General features: G+C 36.0%; 1 protein-coding gene across 4 annotated transcripts in view; it reads right to left on the reverse strand.

Moving 5' to 3' along the window:
* LOC121423990 overlaps positions 1 to 24,927 on the reverse strand; it is a 68,754-nt gene that overhangs the window by 6,083 nt on the left and 37,744 nt on the right. Inside the window, exons 6-9 of one of the 4 annotated variants that reach the window (XM_041619549.1) lie at positions 10,736 to 10,843; positions 9,362 to 9,806; positions 6,954 to 7,115; positions 1,676 to 1,735 (exon numbers count right to left, since the gene is read on the reverse strand). In XM_041619549.1, coding sequence (XP_041475483.1) covers positions 7,008 to 7,115; positions 9,362 to 9,806; positions 10,736 to 10,843 — 661 coding nt within the window. In that variant the 3' untranslated portion in view covers positions 1,676 to 1,735; positions 6,954 to 7,007. Of the gene's footprint in view, positions 1 to 1,675; positions 1,736 to 6,953; positions 7,116 to 9,361; positions 9,807 to 10,735; positions 10,844 to 24,927 lie in introns of those variants that run through there. The other 3 variants (XM_041619548.1, XM_041619550.1, XM_041619551.1) reach the window with 3 other exon arrangements.

The following is a 24,927-nucleotide window of genomic DNA, read 5'->3' on the forward strand; positions in this document are numbered from 1 at the left end:
AAGATTGCCTTCAAGCTTTTTCTTTATTTATAGATATTTATTTGTTTTTATTTTCTTTTCTTATTTTTGGAAGGGGGTCTTATGAATAATTATGTTCAAATTCATTTATTGTCTTTTAATTCATTATCGATTGCAGTTTCATCAAGTTTAAGAGAAAAGCAGTATTTTTCAATCCAGTTGATTAAACCAACAGAGTACTATACAGTTTTTCTATCTCATCTGAACATGTTTTAAAACCCAAACTATTGTAATAGTAGTATCACTGAATATGCACAGATAAGTCTAGATTCATCATATAACCTCAGGAGCTTTATGCATGTACATAATGTAACACCCGTTTTTCTCAATTATTCCAAATATATTTTTTTAAAAGCTTGCCATAACAACTTTTTTTCCTGGAGAAATGATCTTCAATTACAAGTAATTCCAATATCTGTAGAATTACCATACAAGGGGGGGGGGACACGGCAAAATCATGCAATATTACTGAAAAAGAATTGGTGATTATTATCCTTTAAAAAATCAAAGAAAATGGATACCCCCAGAGAAGTTTACATAACCAAACCATGCATACAAAATTATAAGGATCCAGTAAACATATATTAGAAGAGAGGTATTAGTTAACATTTCAACTGGCACCAGAATGGCGTACGTTGCTGTTCAGATAAAGATATTAGATTCGAACAAACATATTAGATTTCTCCCATAGAGACAACACAGCACCAAGCCCACACATTGTGGGGGGAAATAAGATACGGTAGATGGGAGATATTAGAGGCATTAGCAACAGAACAAATCGATTCATTCAAGAGGATGAGATTGATTTCCCAGACTGATAGGTAATGCAATTCATTTGAAAGGAAAATGGAACAGTCAGAGCAGAAAAGTGCAGTTTTAGTTTTGGTTATTCCAAAATTAAAGAATCGTATAAATCAAGAATATTATTTCAGAAGGGCAAGATTTGTGAGAGATATAAGTGTGTACACTGCACTCTGATACTAAACAAATTAACCCACATACATGTACACTGAATCCAACTTAATGCCAAAATTCAAAATTATTAAGATCAAGTTCACAACAGAATATCAAAAGAAATCTACATTCACCGCAATCTACATTCACAAAAATAAAAAACAACTCATATTGGCTTAATGAAAGGAACTCACTTCATTTAAAAGAAATCATTTAAAAAGGGATGTAGACAATATTCATTCAGCTTAAGCCTGAAGCACAGTAGGGGAATGAAAAGGGATTTCATTCATGAAAATTATGTAAAAATATACTAACTTGGACTGAAGAAAGGACTGTCCAATTGATTATCATTTTGGAAATTATTTTGAAGCAAGCTGCTTAAGGTTCAGTGGTTTCATCTTCAATCTGGGTGCATTCAACTTCACATCAAGCATGTGTTATCACCATGATTAACAGCACTTTTCACAGAAAGATTGTCGAAACACAACCTACTAATGCCAAGTGTGAACTGCCCTGTGGTGATAACATATGCTCATTAACACTGCAAGGAAAAAAAACATGCCAACCAAACTATCTGCAGAATTAGTGTTTCTCCTTCCTTTTGAAAATTTCTTCAAATAATATGTAAAGAGTTGTTAAATATATATGCATACATATATATACAAATCACACAAAGGAGAATATAAGGGATATACTGGCATACCCTAAAGGAGGTGGTATTTTCGGTCTATTGAAAATGAAGCTCATCTTGCGAGTGCAGGCACTAGAATGATCAAAGTAAAGGGAGAAAGGGAGGGAAAACAAAAACAAAGATGCAAAATCTAATTATGGATGCATTATGATCGAAGGTTGCAGAGAATAATATATATAGGAATATATTATAATCATCTTTTTTACATTTATATATTTATGCCCCTAACCCTAAAATATGCATCTTTGGAAAAAAAAAATCAAAATGAATACAAAAATATTCACTCAGTTGATAACTGAAGCCCTATAACTGCGGATTTGAAGTATTCCTGCACTACAATTTAAACACAATTAACAATGAAAAATGATTCATGAAGATGTCCTAGAAGCTGACAATATCAAGTAAATTTTATTTCTTATAAAGGCAAACTTTGTGAGACAAATCACATCTCAAAGGCATGGGCTTTTCATTTCCTTCTTCCCCTCTGGAAGATATATCTATATAAATATATTTTAATCACAAACAAAGAAGATTTGCCAGACCAGTCCCACACCCACACACAATTGACGTCCAATAAAAACTGTGGTTCAGAAGATGCGGTCAACATTATTTCTCCAATTACATTTAATACTCAGACCTTAATTACGAGAATGGACCATAACCACAACACAACACTGTATAGCAGTGCCTGACCATTTTGCCCATCAAAACAAATGAGAGTGGTTTGTTTTGGGGGTGCATTGGAAAAAACATTTGCAACATGACTAATCATATATTGCGGGGTGTTGATGGGCTGTTGCAAGAGAGAGGGGGGGATGGCGTATGAATGAGAGGGGGTGGCGTATGAATGAGAGGGGGTGGCGTATGAATGCGAGGAGTAGGGAGGCAGAGAGAAGAGACAGTAAGGGCATATTGAAAAAGAGGGAAAGATACAAAAAAAGAGAAAGCATGAGATGAGGAAGGAAGGAAGGAAGGAAGGAAGAAAGGAAGAAAGAAAGAAAGAAAGAAAGAGTAATAAAGAACGAAGAAACAAATGGGAAAGAGATGAAAGAAAAGAGTGAAAATAAAGAAACAAGACAGAATATGCAGACCTCCAAACCTTTATATATAACATAAGATAGGAATACTTCAGATTTACAAAATAACATAGAAAAGAGAAAGAGGGAAGGATTAAGGAAATGACAGGAAAATTAAAATGAAAAAAAAATCACAAGGAATCTACAAAAACGATAGTAATCAAATCTATTTAGGGAAATATTGATTGGAAGAAGTAAAAATTGATAAAGTGCAAGGTCATGATAGCAAAGAAATGCCAAGCTGTGTTCATGTTTGTACTTTTACACATACACATTCACCATCTGTAGGCCTTTATAATAAACAAATAAACATATCCACAGTACATCGTACAAACTAGGGTGTTAAAATAGCACTAGATAGTGTTTTGAGAGGATCACAATTCAAGATGTTTTAGTGTTAAAATAACAGACAGGATGTGTTTGAATTTAACACTGGTGTAAAATGCTAAGTGTGGTCCTCTGTAAACACTGGCGGGTGCTTTTAACACCACTAATTATGCAGTGTACATTCATTGCAATTACCATGAAGAATTAACCATTACCATAAAGAATTGAAGTGTAGAATCCAGGGAGTGTCAGATATGAATTTGCTGTGACAAAGATGATATGATTATTTTCTAGAGCATTCAGTCTTTGGCATCATTCTAGGAAGACAGCACTGAATTTGCAATGGTGTGCCACATGGACCTGTTTTAGGTCCCATATTGTTCGTCAAATAAGAGTTTGCCACATGTGACAAAGATTGAATAAACTATTTTCACAAGCATTTAGAGAGTCTCTATGTCTCATTCTAATCACATTAAAATAATTGAACAAAAATAAGTTATGGTGTGCCACAGGGATCTGTTTTAGGCCCTACATTGTTCTTTAAAAGGGGATAAACTGTCTCAAAAAATATCTGATTTTCAAAACATTTTTTAATGAAATCATGTAATTTGAACTGAGTAAATCAAACTAAAATTGCTATTCAAGTATGCATTCATGCATTAAAATGATATCAAATCATTACAATGCAGTCATTCAAACTGCACTATAAAGTATATATCACAAACACTGGTCTGGAATGACCGAACTGCACTGAAATGGAAAAAGAGAAACTGAAGGGCTGTTATATCTATGAAATCCAAAGCAGTTTCTATGACAAACATGATTCAAGTTGATTAACTACAAAATTAACTAAAAATGGGTGCCAACAGACCTTCAGTACAAAGTGGCAACAATTTAGCATCATACTGAACCCTTTTACAAGAACGTACATAACCACACACTGACTGCGAATGTGAAGCTTAGGTACGTGTACATGTTGTGCAATGGGTTTTTATGCCTTTCAAACCTACTAAACTTTACTACCAAGCATCAACGACAACCCTAAGCCATACCCTCGATTCATACAGACATCATGAAGAGTAAACACCTCAGAATGTCTTCTAAAATTACTCAAGACCAAGCCCCCAAAATAAATTTTCATCAATGGGGTGGATTTCATTTGTCTTCATATTTTTATGGGGGTTTTACTGCACACTTGTATGCTATCGATAAGACTCGGTCAGGTCCAAGCGTAAGATTTTAAGAAGGAAAGTCAAAGAATACGAGAGGGGGGGTACTAAAGTTTTTGTTATGCTCTCTCTCTGGAATACAATACAAGAATACAGAGAGGGCCAAATAGAACAACGATTGAAATAAATAATAAACTCTGGTGCCTAAACAATAAAGCTTGAAGCTAGCCAGAAAATAACTAGTTCTGCTTTTTTTAATGGATGGATTACAAAATTATTATTTTCCTAATATTTTATTTTAACTATTTTTTGGACAACAAATTGGCTTATATTGTTTCAACCAAGTCTTGGCCTACACATCTCCTAAATAAACAGCCATTATGAATTGGCTTTATAAAATGTGTAAAACCAAAGCCTTTACTGTTTTAAAAACAAACATTTTAAATAAATGGACCCCACACCAATTCATCGTCTCCTTGCCAAATGACTCATTAATGCATTTTGCGAATAATGAAGGGAAAATTATGTTATTCATCTCTAGCTTTGCAGCATGATATCCATTAGGGGTGAAATGGTTCCTTCAGGGATACAGAAGGTGTGATGACTAAACAGAGCTGGTAACACGGAGCTTAGCAATTGATCGTACAGTTGCTGATATGATTGATTGCAGACAATACTGACACAATCAATTGTCTGGTTTGCCTACCAGTAAATATCTAAAAAAAATCGAAGTGATTCCATTCATTTTCAGTGCCATGCATTTGTTGCGTTTCAATCGCACAAGATATGGCTGATGCAAGCAATCATCATGCAAGACTGCGGTCAAAAATATAAATCAAATTTGCCATGCCCACTTGGAAAATCCCAGTACCCCCCCCTCCCGCAAAAAAAATAAAATACATAAATAAAGAAATTAAAAAATAATGAAAAACACAAAATAGAGAATACAGAAAAAAATGGCCCTTTAAGTGACAAAAAACCTAAACATTCTGTGAATATGTTCAGGATGAACTGACACCATAGTGAAATAGACACCAGTATTCTTGAAGTAGAAGAGCTACTTTTATGAGTGCTGGGGATCATGTCAAGCATGTGAAGATATATTCCCTTATGAACTTGGATGCATTAACAGCTCACAAAATTCATGAAGGTTTGTGAATAACACGCTTGACTTCCTTTGCACTTCTGGTCCATCTTATTTGCTGAGGTTTATTAAGATTTAATGAAAGTTGTTCCCAATATTCGTAGGTGTGCCATGCGACTCATTAGTCAAAGAGAGCTAACCATTCTAGAGAAAGTACTTAAAGTCATTGTAGATCTTGATCCAGTAGGTTCAACAAACATTGTTGAAAGATGGAAACTGTGTTCAAATTTGAGCACGTTAAAAATCGCCAACACAGAGAATTACAAAAGGGAACGTTTATTATCATTCATTTGGAGAACACCCCCTTAACCAGCAGAATATGATACTTGATATACTTTACACCAATCAGTTACTATTTTCAACTGGACTGATTTGGAACACTTCTAATAATCAAAATATATACACTTGGGTGGTCATTTCATGGCATTCAGTTTCAATTAATCTAGAGATTGTATAAGAATTGGAAATAAGCATTGCTAATTGCAATAATGAAAAGCCATGCATGTTTGCTTTAATGAACAGATGCCAAAAGCATCAGAGATTCGTGAACGCAGAAGCAAGCAAATACTATTTCATCAAGTTTTATTAGAATGATATATGACTGGATATTCTCATAAGTTAACCCATTGTTGATATCATAAGATCAAATATAGTCGTCTGTTTTCAGAATTAGGAAAACAAACTCGACATTGCCAACTGGAATGCATGGGTTATCATTGTTTTCCTCGCAATTTTCGAGTGACATGAGTCAACTCATATTCTCTCTTTTTTGAAGGTGATACTATCCACTAATCCAAAAAGAAACCTAGTAATGGTATGAAATGGATTGAAAAAAAATTAAATAATTGCCGCCAAATATAATTAGAGACTGCAAGCTTGGGATACAATGGATTAAGCACATTAGAATGAATGAAATATTAGGACCCAAGAAATGATGAATGAAATTAAGGTTGCCTTTAGAAGTGTTAATTTTGAAGTATGTATTAAAAAATGCTCCAGCAACAATATGCAACAGTCAGTACCGTTCGTGAAACAAATAGCCAGTGATTGTTATAGGCTACTGAAATCCTTGCATCTGATTGGCTCAATACAAATTAGCCAGTGAAAATCACTGACTTTTTTGGTTAATGAAACATTCCCCAGATTAAATCCAAACATCTTTGGAGAGAAAAAAATAAAGCACCTTTTTTATGGGATCATTTACAAGGTATGCAGATGTATTACCAATGAAAGCATTTATGGTGTATAGATGAAGCAGACAAGCTGTGTTGTAGCCTATCTGCACATCATTTAAAAAAGTCCTTTTACTAGACTAACAACCAAATAATTGATTCTGGATGACTAAAGATGGGATATTCTTGAGCCCCTGAAGGCTCAAATAAAATAATATCCTAACCAAAATTAAAACAGCCCTTTAAACCCAAGCATACATATCAGTTTGCCACCCAAACGTTTTATTGAAGCAATCCCGGAATAATTGTTGCCAGAGCATTTGACGGACTACCCGTTTGATGATGAAGAAAAGCAAGAAAAGCATGAAACAATGATAAATTCTTGCGACCCGAATGTTATACCTTGGATTTCCTCATATAGCCTATGAAAGGTCAAGGGGGTCAGATAATTTGGATTCAATAGCCGTAGTTATGTCGGTAGCGGCTGAGTGTTCGCCGGTCCAAATTACTGACCCACTCGCGGTCCTTCTCCTCATCGTCTTCACCCTCCAGCATCATGTGCTGCTGTAGAGGCAATGGGGGTGCACAGATGGTCATTGCACTTTCACTGAGGTCAATGCACTTTTACTGAAGTATAAATGCACTTTTACAAAGGTCAAAACACGTTACAAAAACCTGGGTCAAGATGCTTTGGATGTAAAAATCGAACACTGAAAGTGGAGATGTGTGCATTTATATGCATTTTCCTTGACATTCCTTGTCATGGGCAAGAAAAGAGAATAAAAAACCCATATGAACTTGAAGATGGGTTATAAAAACAGATTTTTCAAAATCAATTATGGACGTTGATTTACTTTAAATTACTTTTAATTGAAAGTAAAGATGGGTGCGTTGCATCATATATCTATTTCAAGGCTACTTAACCTCTATCTGAGTTAAATACATCACTGTTCAATAGCGAGACGCAAACAGGTGTTCTTCAACTTAAAACAAAAGCGAAGGGTAACATGACATGACGATTTTCATTCTTTAAGAGGAGATTCACAGAAAAACATGGTGCAAGGATTGTGCAAACATATAAGACGAAAAGCAGACAAATAACACATACACAATTTAGCACATGCCTTTTAAGCTTCCCAATTTCCTACTTCTTTAAAAGGTAATGCAGATTCCTGACATACTGAATGCCTAAAACATATATAGACAGTTTACCTGGAACTTGCCTTGTATTAAACGAATGGCCATTTTGCACTGGGATGATTTATCTTTTACTGAAACCCTACTATTTAATATTGATACTGTATGTATATTACACTTAATATACTTTAAGCTCTAAATTCAATGAGATAAGGTCACTGTTTTACATGTAGTACATGAATACATCACACATATTGGAAAATACATAAAATATGTTTTTTTTTTTTTTAGCATCCATTATTCAAACAAATGCAAAAACAAGATAATTCATTACATACTTTATATTGCCATAGATCTTTGCTTATTTTCTTTTAATGCAATTAGAGATTGGCAAATGTCTGGCATGATTTTGGCAAAGAAGTTAATTAATATCTATCTAAGCCTATGTGTTCTATGATGAAAAATTTCTAAGGCTTATTTTTTTTTGTAAGATGTGCATGTCAGACTAGGGAATGTAACAGTATTCAGAAGTATGATAATTATAATAATAACAGCAATAATCATGATACTAACTCCACTACAGTCTCCCCCCCCCCCCCCCCTGATTAAAAAATGCAACATCTGTAAGCAAAGACATCTTCCAAAGATCCTAATATTCTCTTCCTTCATCGCCATCACTCTTCCTGCTGCCGATTATTACGCTGTTTGTGACAGATGTTTTTGGCATTTTTTTCACGAGTCCCATGTTTAATGACTCAAAACATGTGCCAACGTACGATGATATTTCTCATCTTGCCATAATGGACGGTTTCAATTTCAACACAGATTCCGTGCAAAGCCGCAGAGGCAATGGCTGGTTCTCCACAAGTCCAACTTTTATCTACCGTGATGTTCTACCCAAATAAGCCCTCATCAAGATTAAAAGCATTGGTAAATGTTACTTCAAAAGTGGACCCAGGATGGTAAACTTGATGAAATCCTTGAAATAGTCCACTAACTGGGTTTTCATTTCACCTGACCTTGAGAGCATTCTGATCAGGATAATTTGCTCGACCGGAAATCGACGGCCAATTTGAAGAGCTCAGGCTGATGAAGATGAGCAAATTAAATGCATGTACAAGAATGCCCCATTTGAATGGTATTTCATTCAGTTCGTGCAGGTCTTCAAAGCATAAAATTAGATTGACAGAACTGTCAAGGGCAAGACCGATATGATCTTACAATCAACCCCTATAACTGATGACAGTTATTACCTTTGACCTTTCATTAGATTGACGTGGAGGGAAAACTATTACAGATAGCTTCGATCAAATTACCCTTCCATATTCAATATACGTTTAGCTGTGAAAGTGACAACATGCAAGTCAATAATAGACATGGGTATTTTTTAACAGACATTGACATATATGCTGAGGAATAGCCCACTCTTAATAATTTAATTGATAAACTACACTCAGCACCACTTAAATACAAGTGCTTTTATGTCTTATAAAAAGTCAAGGTAACATCATTATACCTGCTTGTAGATAATAAAGTGAATCATTTAAAGAGTAGAATGGAATAAGTTATCATCATACAGATATGTTATGTACATTTTGTTGGTCAAGCTGATCACAATGCGTAACTTTGAGAATATTGCGTTATAAATAGAAACAAAAGACAAAGAGACTTGCCAGTAAAAACAGGAGTAGGAAAACCACCAAACTTAGAAAGATGGCAACGATGAACATGATGGCGTGCGTCAGCTTCTGGTACTTCTCCTTCTCCGCCTCCTCCTTGGTTTTGGGGCCGATGACGGGCGGCTTGCGGGGCCGGATGCGCGCGCCGAGGAACGAGCGGTGCCGATGGGTCTTCTGCTTGGTCTTGTTGAGCTGCGCCTCGTGGAAGAGCTTGATGAACGGCGTGTCCAGCGGCGCCGAGGAGTTGGAGACGGTCACGTTCCAGGTGGGGTGGAGGAAGTTGATGTTGTACTTGGTGGCCCAGCGGGCGAAGATGGCCTTCTCGGTCACAAACAGATGGCCAAACGTGAGATGTTCCTCACTCTCCTTGTAGTACGTGCACTGGGATTTAAACTCGGTGTCGTAGTAATGGTAAGGTGTGGTATCATTGGGGTGCATTCTGTGAGAAGGGGAAAAGATTGAAGGGGTTTGAAGTTCATCACAATCGTTAGTCCTGTTAAGAACTTCTTGCTTCAGCATATATGAACTCTTTACTCTTTCACTCCTCTTCACATCTTTGATGTAAGGATGTTTTCAAAGCTGCACAACGATTTAAGAAATGATATCTCTCCCTTGCCCTTCAAACCCCCCCCCTCCTTGTATCTATCTATCTATCCATATCCCCTCTCTTCCCCTTTCTCCTCCTCTCATTTTCTTTCTCCTCCCAACTCATTGTTTCAAAATTCTTGATACTACCCAAACAGGCTTTCAGCACAAAATAAAAGAAGGGCTCTCATCAAACAGAGAAAGCCCAAACTCAACCAACAGGTATACAATTATTAAACAATGCTTTCTGTTTAATTAACCCGACCCCTACTGACCTATCACTGACATAATTTTTATTTCACTCCTTTTTAAATTCACCCTGTTCCACATACCATTGTATTCATGTAATTACATTCTTGAAATTACACCCAAAAATGTATAAAAACCAGTGACCCTGTATATGAGTTTAGGCTGATGATGAACCTTGAAACATGTTCTGTTTATTACAATGTTATGTTCTTTTCCTTACCTTCGTTTTTAAGAATCTCTTTTAATTCGGTCATTGCTGCTCTGAATATACATCAAATTTTGCAGGGAGGAGGATTCAGCCACAAGAGGATTTGGATGAATCTGGCCTATTTGCTCATTAGCATAGGGACCCGAGGTCTGACTGAAACCTCTTGCAACTTCCAAAATTTAACAAAATACAAAATTGCGTGCATCCTTATTCCTCCATCTACATGTATAGTTTACATTTTGAAACCCAATACCTCGTAGCGCATCATAAAGCATAAACAAACAATGTAATTGATATTAGATAGATAGATGTAAAGTGATCCTTACTTGCAATAATTCTCCGGCACCAATCCAAAGACATCAATCTTGTGACAAACATCAAGAGCAAACAGCAGGGTCATCCAGCCCGTGGAAAGCCACGTCTTAGCATCTTTCCTGAAGAGAAAAAAATGAAAATCAAGATTCATTGAAAAACAATAGCTTTATATAGATAATAATATGGACATTTGTATGCGCCGGTATCCATATATTTGCGGTACAATAATAGCATTAGAAATATGAATATTCATGTCGAAAATTACAGCATTAAATCATCACAACAGTTGAAAATATTAGCATCAAAATATCAATAATCATGTTTCAAATAACAGCCTAAATCATCAATAAGAATTACAGTCATGTTTCATTTGTGGGCTATTTGACCAAAATTTATTAGGAGCTTTCAAATCATTTTGATATTAAGGGAAAAATATCATGTAGCTAACTGATTAACTGTAAGAGATTGTTATTTGAAAGATATTAGATAAAAATTGGAATGCTAATACTATGAAAACTTCAGCAAATTCCCCATTACTATTTTTGTACCTTAAAAAATTATGTTTTATAAGGCGCTACCCAGTCACATATAGCCCGACGCACGACCCGCGCACTGAAAATTGGAAAATAGGGCCAGTGCGTCGTTGTGCGCTCAACTCCTGTCAGAATTTGTGAAAGGCTAGCGAACTTGCATCGAATACATAACATATTGCTAACGCGCTGCGCGTATACTGGTCGCATTTTTACCGTACTCAGAGCGCATACGCAAAATCTCCAAACGAATGCATCACGTATTGCGAGCGTGTTGAACGAATGGCTAGCGCATGCACTGCGCATTCAACGCGCAGCCCGCGACCGAAAACTTCCAGTCACGTGACTGTGGCTGCAAAACTAAAAAGAACCTCAGGTCAGGGGGGCGTTTCATGAAAGTACTTGTCGGACGTTTTATCCGACAAGTCCCATTTTATCCGACAGTTACCATAGAAACAGCGCCTCCCAGCCAATCAAAATCAAGGAAAGATGTCAGATCTGACATCTAGTCGAATGAAAATATTAAAAAACGCTCCCCAGATGGCATCTTCGAGCTCGGGCCAGATGACACCCAGGGATATGAATATTCCTAGAACTATGTCTGGTGCCGGTGAGAATCAGTCTTGATCAAGATTTGGAGGGACGCCAAAGAAAGATGCACAAGGACAGTTTTGCTTTTTAATGCATATTTCATTGTTAAGCTTTCAAATAATGAGGAGGTGGTGGCCAGTGCCGAGTTTTACGCATCTATTAATTGTTAAGAATTTGACATTAGTAATGTTGGTTACTTAATTTTTTGAATGTGAAAATGATGTTTCTTTCCACATCCGTGTTTAATGTTCATGGGTTTTGTAAATGGAAAAAATGTTATAAGTTGTTTTGGATATTTTATATTTATGTGAAACAAAGCATTTCATGTTTACCTATATATCGCACATAGACAGTGTAGTTATATAAAAAGATTGAAAACAAGTTTTAATAAAGTAGTGACAAATGATTGTTTTTACACAAAACGTTTTGTATTATTCCATAATTGTTGAAAGAGAAAAAGTTGTTATTGAATCGTTTTAACGTAAAAATAATGTGTTTTGTATTCACAAGTTAATTTTTTTTACAAGTATTACGAATAGATTAATATGTTTAATTAAAATAATACGCTTTGTGTTTGCCCATTTCTCACGTGGACAATGCAGATTGAAAACAAGTAGTAATAAAAGTCTTGGTAAATGATTTTTTATCAACCTCACATTTCAATTGTTTGTATTCGATTTTAATATTCCAAAAATGTCAAAAGAGAAAGCGTTGGTTAATAAACATAGTAAAATGTTTATTACACCTTAAATCGATCGATTTTGTCATTCTCATTATAACACGTTTTGTTTAATGTGCAGTAGATTATCCTTGAACAAGTCCCTCAGTTCATATCAGTGCTTGTACCTCTTTTTTGTTTATTTTTGTTCGTTTATATTGTTTTAACTATTGATTTGCTATTACCAGAATAGCTTCAAATCATACCAATAAATAATGAAAACTAATATAAGGGGACTTGCCAAGTAAATGATATAAAAATTGAATGCAAAAGATTAAGACAAAGATTTTAATGTTATAAAAATGCTAAAAAAGAAAACACTTATAAAGATTTTAGTTTATTCCATTTCGGTTTTGTACCCCCCCCCCCTTCCTTCCCCTCAATAAAAAAATGGATGGGGGTATTAACTTTTGCAAGGCCTTTAATAAAAAACAATTAGTGCAATGAATAAATACAGCACAGTCCTGTTTCTTGTAAAACTACATTAAACTGTGTTTATTAAACTCATTCTTCTGCCACATGCAAGTTGGATTTACACAATACACAAGTCGACATTATAATCAATGAAATGGAAATATAAGAACGCGAATACATTTAGTTCTTGAAATAGATCTAACTTAATTACGAAATATAATTACATAATTAAAGAGAGGACATGAATAACGAGAAAAAGATAAAAAATCGGAATTGAAAGGATATCAGGAAAATGGGAGCAAAAGTACAGAAGAACACATTTGGTAAAAAGACTGACGTGATATCCAGTAAAAAAAAAGCAAAGACAAAAACCCTACTAATTTTGTAGAAATAATACTAAGTTATTAAGAAAATATATTTTGTTATAATACCAAAGAAAAATAGTTTTTGTCTCACCTGCGTAGCAGAGTGAGACTATAGCCGCCGCTTTTCCGACGGCAGCGGCGTCAACATCAAATCTTAACCTGAGGTTAAGTTTTTGAAATGACATCATAACTTAGAAAGTATATGGACCTAGTTCATGAAACTTGGCCATAAGGTTAATCAAGTATTACTAAACATCCTATTACAGTTTCATGTCACATGACCAAGGTCAAAGGTCATTTAGGGTCAATGAACTTAGACCATGTTGGAGGAATCAACATCGAAATCTTAACCTGAGGTTAAGTTTTTGAAATGTCATCATAACTTAGAAAACATATGGACCTAGTTCATGAAACTTGGACATAAGATTAATCAATTATCACTGAACATCCTGCGTGAGTTTCATGTCACATGACCAAGGTCAAAGGTCATTTAGGGTCAATGAACTTTGGCCGAATTGGGGGTATCTGTTGAATTACCATCATAACTTTGAAAATTTATTGGTCTAGTTCGTTAAACTTGGACATTAGAGTAATCAAGTATCACTGAACATCCTGTGCGCATTTCAGGTCACATGACCAAGGTCAAAGGTCAATGAACTTTGGCCGAATGGGGTGTAACTGTTGAATTACCATTTTAACTTTGAAAGTTTATGGATCTGATTCATGAATCTTGGACATAAGAGTAATCAAGTATCACTGAACATCCTGTGCGAGTTTCAAGTCTCATGATCAAGGTCAAAGGTCATGTAAGGCCAATGAACTTTGACCATGTTGGGTTTTTTTTGTTGAATAACCATCATATCTCTGTAAGTTTATTGGTCTAGTTCATAAAAAGTGGACATAAGAGTAACCATGTATCACTGAACATCTTGTGCGAGTTAGAGTAGTTTTCAAAGTCAGCACTGCTGCTATATTGAACCGCGTGATGCAGGTGAGACGGCCAGAGGCATTCCACTTGTATATCTAACGCAGTTCCAATTTTTCAGGCAGGGAAAACACAAGTTATTTTTTGAAAAAAAAAGTTACCGGCATATCTGAATATTTTCACTGTACATACATGTGTAATATTTTTAATACCTTACAAAGAAGTGCCAAAAAGTAAATAGATGGCAAATATGAAAAAAGCTAAGAATAGACACATGTAGGAGAAAAGTGTGTGTGGATTTGTATTCAAATGTTGACCTTTTTTTCCTTTCTCCTTCTGGGGACTTGTAGTTAGTGAATAGTCAGTGCCATTGGGTTATGCTAATGTTGAAGAACTGCAATTTATATTTCATTTGAGTGTCAGGATCATCCATCTTCCGAGGTGATTCTTTCGAGGGCTGGAGGAGAAGTGATGAGGAGTTGGTGCCGGATCCACTTACATGCCCTATGACTACACGCTCGGCACACGCCGGGTATAGGTTAGGAACACGCAAGATACACGTTGTGTGCGTTAGAGACACGTTCAGCAGTCGTTCAGCGTTCGTTCAGCTCGTTCATATTCGTTGTGTGTTCGTTGGAAAGCACGTTATGTGTGCGCCAGTCGTTCGTTCGAAATCAGCCGCCGAATACTCAACGTAGGCTCAGCGTACGTCTAGCGTTGGTCTAGCGCGCTTTGCGAATGTTTAGCGAGTTCATGGCGTATAGAGTCATGCGTCGAGCTCTGCGCATATTTTTGAGCATGCTCAAAAAATCACGACGCACAAGCGAAGAGCGTCGAATATATAACGTTGGTAAAACGCGCTCGTCGAACGCTTAACGAACAATGGCGCAGATCTAGCGAGTAACAACGCATTGACCAAAACTGCCAAAATTCAACACGTGGGCCATGCGCCCCTCGTGCGTCGCCTATATGTGACCGGGCCTTAAGACTTAAAAATATACACATACATTTGAAGTAATGTAAGAGTAGTGTATACGATTTATATAAAAAGTACTGGTATATATCAAATTTGACCTAAAATTTTCACCAACATGAAGGATTTGTTTATAGCAGGACTTGCTTCTTTAAAGTAATATTAACCATAGCTTTAACTATATGTTTCACTCAATGCCCTTTGCCCATGAAGACATTTAATACTTCTAAGCAACAAATCATTTGAACTTCATAACAGTCCTTGCCCCTATATTTCTACAGAGAGGGTCTGTCACAACAAAACGTTGTGGACTCATTACGATATGAGGCCGTGAGATTTAGAATTTAGTTTTTGCTGGCTATCAAAAGCTCTCAGGTCTTTACTTTAAAAAGACCTTGGTCTGGGTAAATATTAGATTAGTAAATGTCTACAGCCTAACTTAAGTGAGGAGGAGGCCGTTTGGTCATGTATTGTATAGCAATGTTCAAAACAGATCTTTGCATCTCCTTTCTTTCAATTTAGTTCTTAAAAAATCTTAAATAGGAATATACTTTAAAGACAGCAGTAGAGCAAGAGTAAAGTAGATTTTTCAAAATTTAGGAATGAATGCGTACATGTTTACAATTTCAGCATGTCTATAAGGAGGAAACATAATTCAATAGACTGTTAACACATGTGGTTTCTTGTCAGTTTCAGACACAAATTTCTTCCTAAATCTTTCAAGTCATTTGCTCAGAACAAGTAATACTGCATCGTCTACATAAAGTATTTGGAAATTTGATTGAAAACAACACATAAAGGTACAATAAATATAAGAAAATAAAAAGGGGGATGCACAGAGTATACTTTACAGACTGTATACAGGGAAGTGATATTCACTAGAGGAACGTTACTGCGATCTTTCAAATTCTTTCCAAATTTTATTAAGGCATAACACTAATAATACAGGAAAATGCTTTACCAAAAGAGACCCCTCTCCAGATACCCTTCCAGTTGTATGAAGATGTACTTCTTTTTATTGTTGTTCCAGCATTCAAATTTTAGACAATTTATCACATCAATCATGATCATTGATTGAGACATTTATCGGTTGGGGAAATTCTATTTCGCATTGACATGAAGTTTCAAACAAAAAATAAACACATAATTCACCACAAAAATTCAGTTTATCGGCACTACTCCTGGATTCAGACTATGAAATGAAGGGATTCAGAACATAGATGAAACTCTGAAAGTTTAATGGGGTAATTCCTGGCTGGAATTTAACATAAAATGGGGGCCTTCGAGAACTCACATCTGAAATGATGTTGTTGGGCATGGTGGAGAACGGGTTGGTCAATCAAAAAGGGTGAAACTGATCTGCTTGGGAACTCCTAGCAAGGAGCGAAAGGGGGGGGAGGGCTACACATATACATAGCACCATTATACGTGTACATGAGTGCCCCCCCCTTACAATTCTTGACATGGCTTTGAAAGGGCATGCCATCCCTGCATATTTTGGAAATGCAAACATTCAAGGAAAACAGCTGTGCCAATCAATTCTCTCAAGGTTCGGATCTCTCCTCCAAATTTGTCTGCAGACTCATCCATTGATTAGCATTCATTTCACTGATCAAAAGTTATACCCCTTCAAGATCCTTACGTTCCTCTTCTTCTACTTCTCTCGTTACCCCCAAAGTTTCCAAAACCTGGGGGGGAGATCATTTGTTTACTCATCCTCCAAGTTATGGAATAGCCTCCCTTGCAAATAATTTGCCATTCTGACAGGTTAAGTCACACAAACATTTTATTTTTCAACAATAAAATATTAAAGGTGCATGATTTATATAATTTCTTTTTAGGGTGTTTCATGTTTCAATTGAACTCAAATGCTCTTCCTCAGTTTTTACATCACTATTCCAAAAGAATCAACATTTGCATAGTTACCCTACCAGACAGTCGTCATTCTTTCATTTGCATAGGTCGAGAACAGTACTTAGGAAAAGAACGATAGTATATACATGTACTGGTCCAGTTTATTGGAATTCCTTGGATATGACACATAAAGGACAAGTCCACCCCAACAAAAACTTGATTTGAATAAAAAGAGAAAAATTCAACAAGCAAGTCGTTATGCAAATGAGGAACTGATGACATCACTCACTTACTATTTCTTTTGTATTTTATTACATGAAATATGAAATATTTATATTTTCTCGTCATTGTCAGGTGAAATGAAGTTTCATTCCTCCCTGAACACGTGGAATTCCATTATTTTAGTATTTTGTGCTTCAGGCAAGGAGGTCCTAATCGTCAAATTCGTAAAAATTGAAATATTGTATACTTCAAACAATAAAAAACAAAAGAAATAGTGACATCATCAACTCTCTCATTTGGATGAAACTGGCTCGTTCATATAACTATTTTGTTAAAAATAAGCGAAACTTTGAAATGTCATAATTTTCTTATTTTACATCCGATTTTGATGAAATTTCAGCATTGTGCTTGTCTGATTTTTCTCTATTGATTCAAATCAACATTTTTCTAAAGTTGACTTGACCTTTAAGCAACTACAAAATTATAATATTTTCAAACATCACTTGAAAACAAAGCTTCTTCGATATAATGAAACAAACTGAAATTGCTCTTTACTGGTATGTTCCATTGCATTTTTGTTCAGAGCTTATTATCCAGAAGTTTCTTAAATTCTGTTGGATGGCAGCTGCTTACTTTGTTCCTTTGTTTTTCTTTCTTTGTTTTTGTCACTTTTCTGTGTTGTGTTGTTTTGTCGGTGTAAGTTGATTGATAAAATGTTGTCACGTGTATTATCATTAAGTAGTTATAACAAAAGTAATTTATAAAAAAGGGAACCTTATCTACAAGCATTCTGCTTCTAAGGTTTCCTCCACTTTTCTGTTTTTTATGTACTTAAACATCTATTAATATGTATTGTTTAAGAATGCTTGCTATTTATACTTTATAGTCTACGTGTGTAATGGTTGTTCAACTTAGTTATGTAAGTTAAGTTATCAAAGTTTTGTAACATAATGGATTTGTGGAAATAAAACCTAAATGAATGAAATGAATGAAAAACATCAAACAGTGCTTGACCTCTGAAACTTTCAAACAATACCTTGAAACATTTCTCTTCAATTCTTAAGTTTTTTCTTTTATAATTTCCCAAAAAAGCGCCTTGAGCGCTCTACAAAATGGATTTGGCGTGATATAAGTCTAATTATTATTATCATTATTATTATGAAGTGATATCTCTGTGATCACAAGATTAGAGAAGAATTCTCCAAGACGCAGAAATTTCCAACCCCTCGATTAACAGTGCGAACCGAGGGCGCATACACCACTTCAATCCATTTACAGAGGGAGAACAAAGATGTCAGACTAATCTATTTTCGTGGGGTTTTTCAGTGGAATGAAAAGTTAAATATATCACCCCAGGGCCTCCCGATTAGCTACCTGAGATGTTAATGCTGCAAACTTAATTCATTTACTTGGTAATGCGCCTAATTATGCAGAGCGAAAAAGAGGCAAATCACACATACATGCTCATGATTGAAAGTGACTCCTGTTCCAAGTCTGCTGGCATTTTAAAGTAATTATGTTTCCTAGTTATATACTGTTCAACACTAACTTTATCAGTAGTCCCCATGCCATGTCAAATAATGCCACATAATGGCCCAGGCTGTAGCGATGTCGCTATACATTTCAATTAAAGGCGCTGTCACACCTTGGCGTTTTAGACAGCGTATGCCCGACGTATGAGGAATTTGGCGAATACGCTGGCGTACGTCAAATACGTTACGGGTAAGTTTTGCATACGTTAGGAGTACGCTAAAACACGCTGGTATACGTCGTCATACGGCGAGGTCGTCGAAAATTTTGTGCAAGCACAAAATTTTTCGACGTATGCCAGCGTATGGCTCATACGTCCCGCATACGCGGGTCATAAGTTGTAGGCAAGTTATACGCGATCGTTGATACACGTTGACACACGTTACTCGTAAGTTACTCATAAGTCGATGTACGTCGAGATAATGTCCAGCGTACCCTAAAACTTACTTCTAACCTATGAGTAAGGTGTTTGAACGTATGTGTAACTTAACTCCAACGTATATTGACGTATGAAGACGTGCTTGGACGACCACAAAACTTACTGAACGTGTTTATAACTTACAGCTACCGTATAATGGCGTATTGACAACGTTTATAGGAATTGGTATATAAAGGTGGGGTTCACAGGAGTTTTCTTCGGCATGGCGGTGGTGTTTATACGGTGATGTATCGTACGGTTATGATTTGAAGGTGGTGTCACACCTTGGCGTTTTAGACAGCGTATGCCCGACGTATCAAAATTTCTCTAAAACGTCGGCATACGCTGAACTTTGATTTTTTTCCAACTCTTGGCGTATACTTAGCGTATTCATAACGAGTTGGACGTATACATAACGTATTAGTAACTTATATCGAACGCTTCGTTAACTTATAAGTAACATATTCCAAAGAATGCCTTGCGTATTGCTGGCGTACACAACTTATGCCCTACGATAGCCTAACTTACGCATAGCGCGCGGCAGCGTATCGCTGACGAACACGTGTCGTAGCCTATAAAAAGGTTGCCGCTCGACTATTCAAATCATAACCGCACGATGCATCACCGTATCAACACCAAGCACCGCCATGCCGAAGAAAACTCCTGTGAACCCCACCTTTATATACCAATTCCAATAAACATGATAAACGTTGTCAATACGCCATTATACGGTAGCTGTAAGTTATAAACACGTTCAGTAAGTTTTGTGGTCGTCCGGAGCACGTCTTCATACGTCAATATACGTTGGAGTTAAGTTACACATACGTTCAAAGCACGTTACTCATAGGTTAGAAGTAAGTTTTAGGGTACGCTGGACATTATCTCGACGTACATCGACTTATGAGTAACTTACGAGTAACGTGTGTCAACGTATATCAACGATCGCGTAACTTGCCTACAACTTATGGCCCGCGTATGCGGGACGTATGAGCCATACGCTGGCATACGTCGAAAAATTTTGCGCTTGCACAAAATTTTTCGACGACCTCGCCGTATGACGACGTATACCAGCGTGTTTTAGCGTGCTCTTAACGTATGAAAAACTTACCCGTAACGTATTCGACGTACGCCAGCGTATTCGCCAAATTCCTCATACGTCAGGCATACGCTGTCTAAAACGCCAAGGTGTGACAGCGCCTTGAATAGTCGAGCGGCAGCCTTTTCATAGGCTTCGACACGTGTTCGTCAGCGATACGCTGCCGCGCGCTATGCGTAAGTTAGCAATACGCTAAGCATTCGTTGGAATACGTTACTTATAAGTAAACGAAGCGTTCGATATAAGTTACTAATACGTTATGTATACGTCCAACTCGTTATGAATACGCTAAGTATACGCCCAGAGTTGAAAAAAAAACAACAAAGTTCAGCGTATGCCGACGTTTTAGAGAAATTTTGATACGTCGGGCATACGCTGTCTAAAACGCCAAGGTGTGACAGCGCCTTTATAAATTCCCTTTAGGGAAATCAGTGTTTCATGAAACAAATTTTGTCAGTGATTTTCACTGACAAATTGCTCTGAGCCAATCATATGCAAGGATTTCAGTAGCTTATAACATGTCGGTGAAAATCGCTGACAAAGCTGTTCATGAAAGGCTCCACAGGCAAATGTTTCATGAAACAAAATAGTCAGTGATTTTCATTGACAAATTTGCTCTAAGCCAATCGGATGAAAGGATTTTGGTAGCTTATGACAAAAGCAAGTGAAAATCACAATCTATCTGTCTCATGAATTACTCTCCAGGGGCCTGTTGCATAAAACTTTTTACCTGAGAAAACTCTGGTAAAAACTGAAAACTAAGGTTAGTCTGATTTCTGCCATTGACTTTAACACAGGGCAAAAACTCTGGTAAAAACCTGAGTTTTCTCAGGTAAAAAGTTTTATGCAACGGGCCCCTGTATGCATTCTTCCGATTTCAGCACAGTACAGTACAGAAATGGAACTTTAAAAAAAAGGAAACTGAATTGGTGAAGAGTCTCATTTGTGACTCTCTGATTAAAAGGAAGAATTTAAAATCAATACACCAAGACACATTTGTTTCATTTATATTTCAACAAAGAGGACCATGTAGGATAACAATTTACTTATCATTTTTTCTATCTAGGCTATTATTCATTTATTTATTGATTAATCTATTTATTTATTCATTTATTCATTCATTTACTCATTTATCCATTTATTCATTTCAGTATCTCTTTCATGGCCAGGGCCAGCACTACATGTATTCATTTCTAACCACCTACCAATGTGGAAGCCTTCCATAGCAAACAAATTCCTAATAATTCCTAGATGCTTTTATACTGTACATGCACTTAATCAAATTTTTCAATTCCACGTACTTGTATCTTCTCCTTTCATCCATCTATTTAATTATAAGTGGTCTTCTCTAGAAAGATTCACCTAGATACCTTTAATTCCTGTCCCCCGTCAACAAATTATCTCAATTACTGCTCTTAACATCAACCAAATACCTCCTCATGACATTATTTTTACTTATTTTCTCTCTCTCTTTCCTCTCTATCCGTCCGTCCGTCCATCCATCTATCCCCCTCCTCTCTCTCTTTCTCGGACTTTCACTCTAACTCTCTTTGTCTTTATCTATCTTATCTATCTATCTATCTATCTATCTACCTATCCGTCCATCCATCCATCAATCTATCTATCTATCTACAGGTCTATCTATCTATCTACCTACCTATCTGTCCATCCATCTATCTATCTATCTATCTACCTACCCATCCATCCATCCATCCATCTATCTGCCTATCTGTCTATCTATCTATCTATCTATCTGTCTGTCTATCTACCTACATGTATATCTCTATCTCTCTCTCTCTCTCTATCTATTAATTTCTCTAACTCTGTCTCCCTCCTCTCTCTCTTTCTATGACTCTTTCTCTTTATCTTTCTCTCTCACCCTTTCCCTCACTCTCCCCCTACCCTTTACATGCTCTAAGAATATTGACAAAACCCAAGCATGAAGCCGTCATCAGAGATGCAAGTGCACCTTCAATCCCCCGGGTTAGGAGACATTATGAGAGATAATATCATCTGCTGAAATCACGAATCATGCATCATGCCTACAGTAATGTACCATTGTACCATCACAGCAGTTAAGGGAGAAGAGAGAAGAAAAGCAGGAGAGAAAAGAAGAGAGAAGATAGGAAAGAACGGAAAAGCTTATAGAAAGTGCATGAAGAGGTGCGTTTGTGTTGTAATGAAGTTAGTAAGATAGGGCGTGTTTCACAAAGACCAATGAGGATATTGCATTTGAATTCCCAGTTATGTGCAATATCATTATCATTTTGGTCAGACCATGCTTTCTACAGAAATTCATGTTTCAACAAAAGATAGGTGAGATCCATACTGATTACTTTCAACATTGGTATACAACTTTTGCAAATAACTCAGGATTATTAGTATTAGGAAGAGGAAAATAAGACATTCATTCAGCCTGATTTTAGCCTGTAGACAATAAGATATTCATGCATGTGAAACGTGAAATTAATATCATCTGAATATGCTTTACAAATCGTTGCATGGATGTAAACGATCCTCAGAACTAGGGGAAGTGTGATCTACTTTCTCGGGGCAAACCTCTAGCATCTCAAGATTCTAATGATGATCCTGTCTTTACTGATGCACGTCTCTCAAATCTCAAGTGTTTATTACACTAAATTTTTTTCTCCACCGTAAAATCGCCTCAGATCCAATTCATGGAGTCGATTTCAGCAATATTTTCTTTTAATCCTTGCATTAAGGTAATGAAAATGTTCTTCGGTAAATTTCCAAGGATGTAAGAGCGATTAAGAGGATAACCCGAGGCACTTTCTTTTACCAGTTTTAAGTATTTTGCATTCGAGGCAATTGATGTATTTTATTATATGATTATATTTGGTTGTTTTTATGTGAAGATATACAGAATTGAAATTTTGGCCAAATGTTAGTCTTACAAAATTCACCAAATACCTGATATTCAACAGGATTCATCAGTCGTTTTGTTTTCACACCTGTTTGGGTATTTTGTAATCACACTGAATAACTTGATGTAAATGTAAATGATCCCATGATAATTGTTGATTTCACTTTATATACTAATGTACTCTATTTTTACTTTATTATATGTTAAATACATTGTATTGCTATGATGTCGAATTATTTGTAAAATGGAAAGCAGTTTTGCATAATTCCCATGTGTTGTTTGTTTTACGAAGTAAGAATGCCCTTCTGTAAAATTGTACTTGATTTGTATTACTTTGTATTATGTTTTGAATGGAAATGAAATAAAGAATTGAATTGAGAACTGAACTGAACAGGCCTACCCTGCAGTATAAAATAAAGAAAACCAATAAATAAATGTTGTTGTTATTTTTGTTGTCATAGCTTTTTCAGGGATAGGAGTAACTGATAGAGTTGCTTGTTTGATGTTCTACTTGCTGCAATCATATCTGTTCTATCCTATAAGGTTTTTTAAACAAATTCTTTTATTTCACAGATTTTCACCCATATAGTAAAACAAAATTGAAAAATCCATCAAAATTATAAATATCCTGGAAAAATTCACTCAAAGTTCCAATCCTACATGAAGTTGAAATGCTGTATCTGTTCATATCTTCATATTCATGAAATCAATTGATGTTTTTTCTCAATATCTCTGTAATTTCAAAATAAAATTACTTTCTATCACACGACAGTCTGATATATTTTTCAAAATGTCATTAAAATCCCTGTGGCATCTTCTATTTTAGGCTCAAATTATCGTTGTTTGCTTTACTTTCCTTTTAAATATCAAAGGCAGTTTAGCTGCAACAGAAACACCAAGAAAATAATCAATGGGCCGACTCAAATTGCCGTTTCCATGACAACCCCATTGAAAGCTTAGAATATAATACATCCATATTGCGCAAGTACTAAGCAAGGTTGAATCAATTTCATATCGAAGACAAGACCATACCTATAAGCATGTAAGGTGGCTTTTTTAATTGCTTCGTTATTATGACGTAAAAGAAATTCTAAGTGAATCGATATGAAATCTTTGAGTTGAAGCTTTGACGATAGAGACATTTTTTTAAGCTTATAGATTTTTGGTTGGGAGGGAGTAGTTACTAATTTTGTGATATGAATTAAAATAAAAGAATATTTCACTTTCCAAGCAGCAAATTGTAACTGTTGATCCTCCTTGTTTGCAAAAAAGTAACAAGTGGAATGCCTCTGGCCGTCTCACCTGCATCACGCGGTTCAATATAGCAGCAGTGCTCACTTTGAATACTACTCTAACTCGCACAAGATGTTCAGTGATACATGGTTACTCTTATGTCCACTTTTTATGAACTAGACCAATAAACTTACAGAGATATGATGGTTATTCAACAAAAAAAACCCAACATGGCCAAAGTTCATTGACCTTACATGACCTTTGACCTTGATCATGTGACCTGAAACTCGAACAGGATGTTCAGTGATACTTGATTACTCTTATGTACAAGTTTCATGAATCAGATCAATAAACTTTCAAAGTTATGATGGTAATTCAACAGATACACCCAATTCGGCCAAAGTTCATTGACCTTTGACCTTGGTCATGTGACCTGAAACGCGCACAGGA

Source organism: Lytechinus variegatus, chromosome 11 (genome assembly GCF_018143015.1).
Source record: "Lytechinus variegatus isolate NC3 chromosome 11, Lvar_3.0, whole genome shotgun sequence".
Classification (NCBI taxonomy): Eukaryota; Metazoa; Echinodermata; class Echinoidea; order Temnopleuroida; family Toxopneustidae; genus Lytechinus; species Lytechinus variegatus.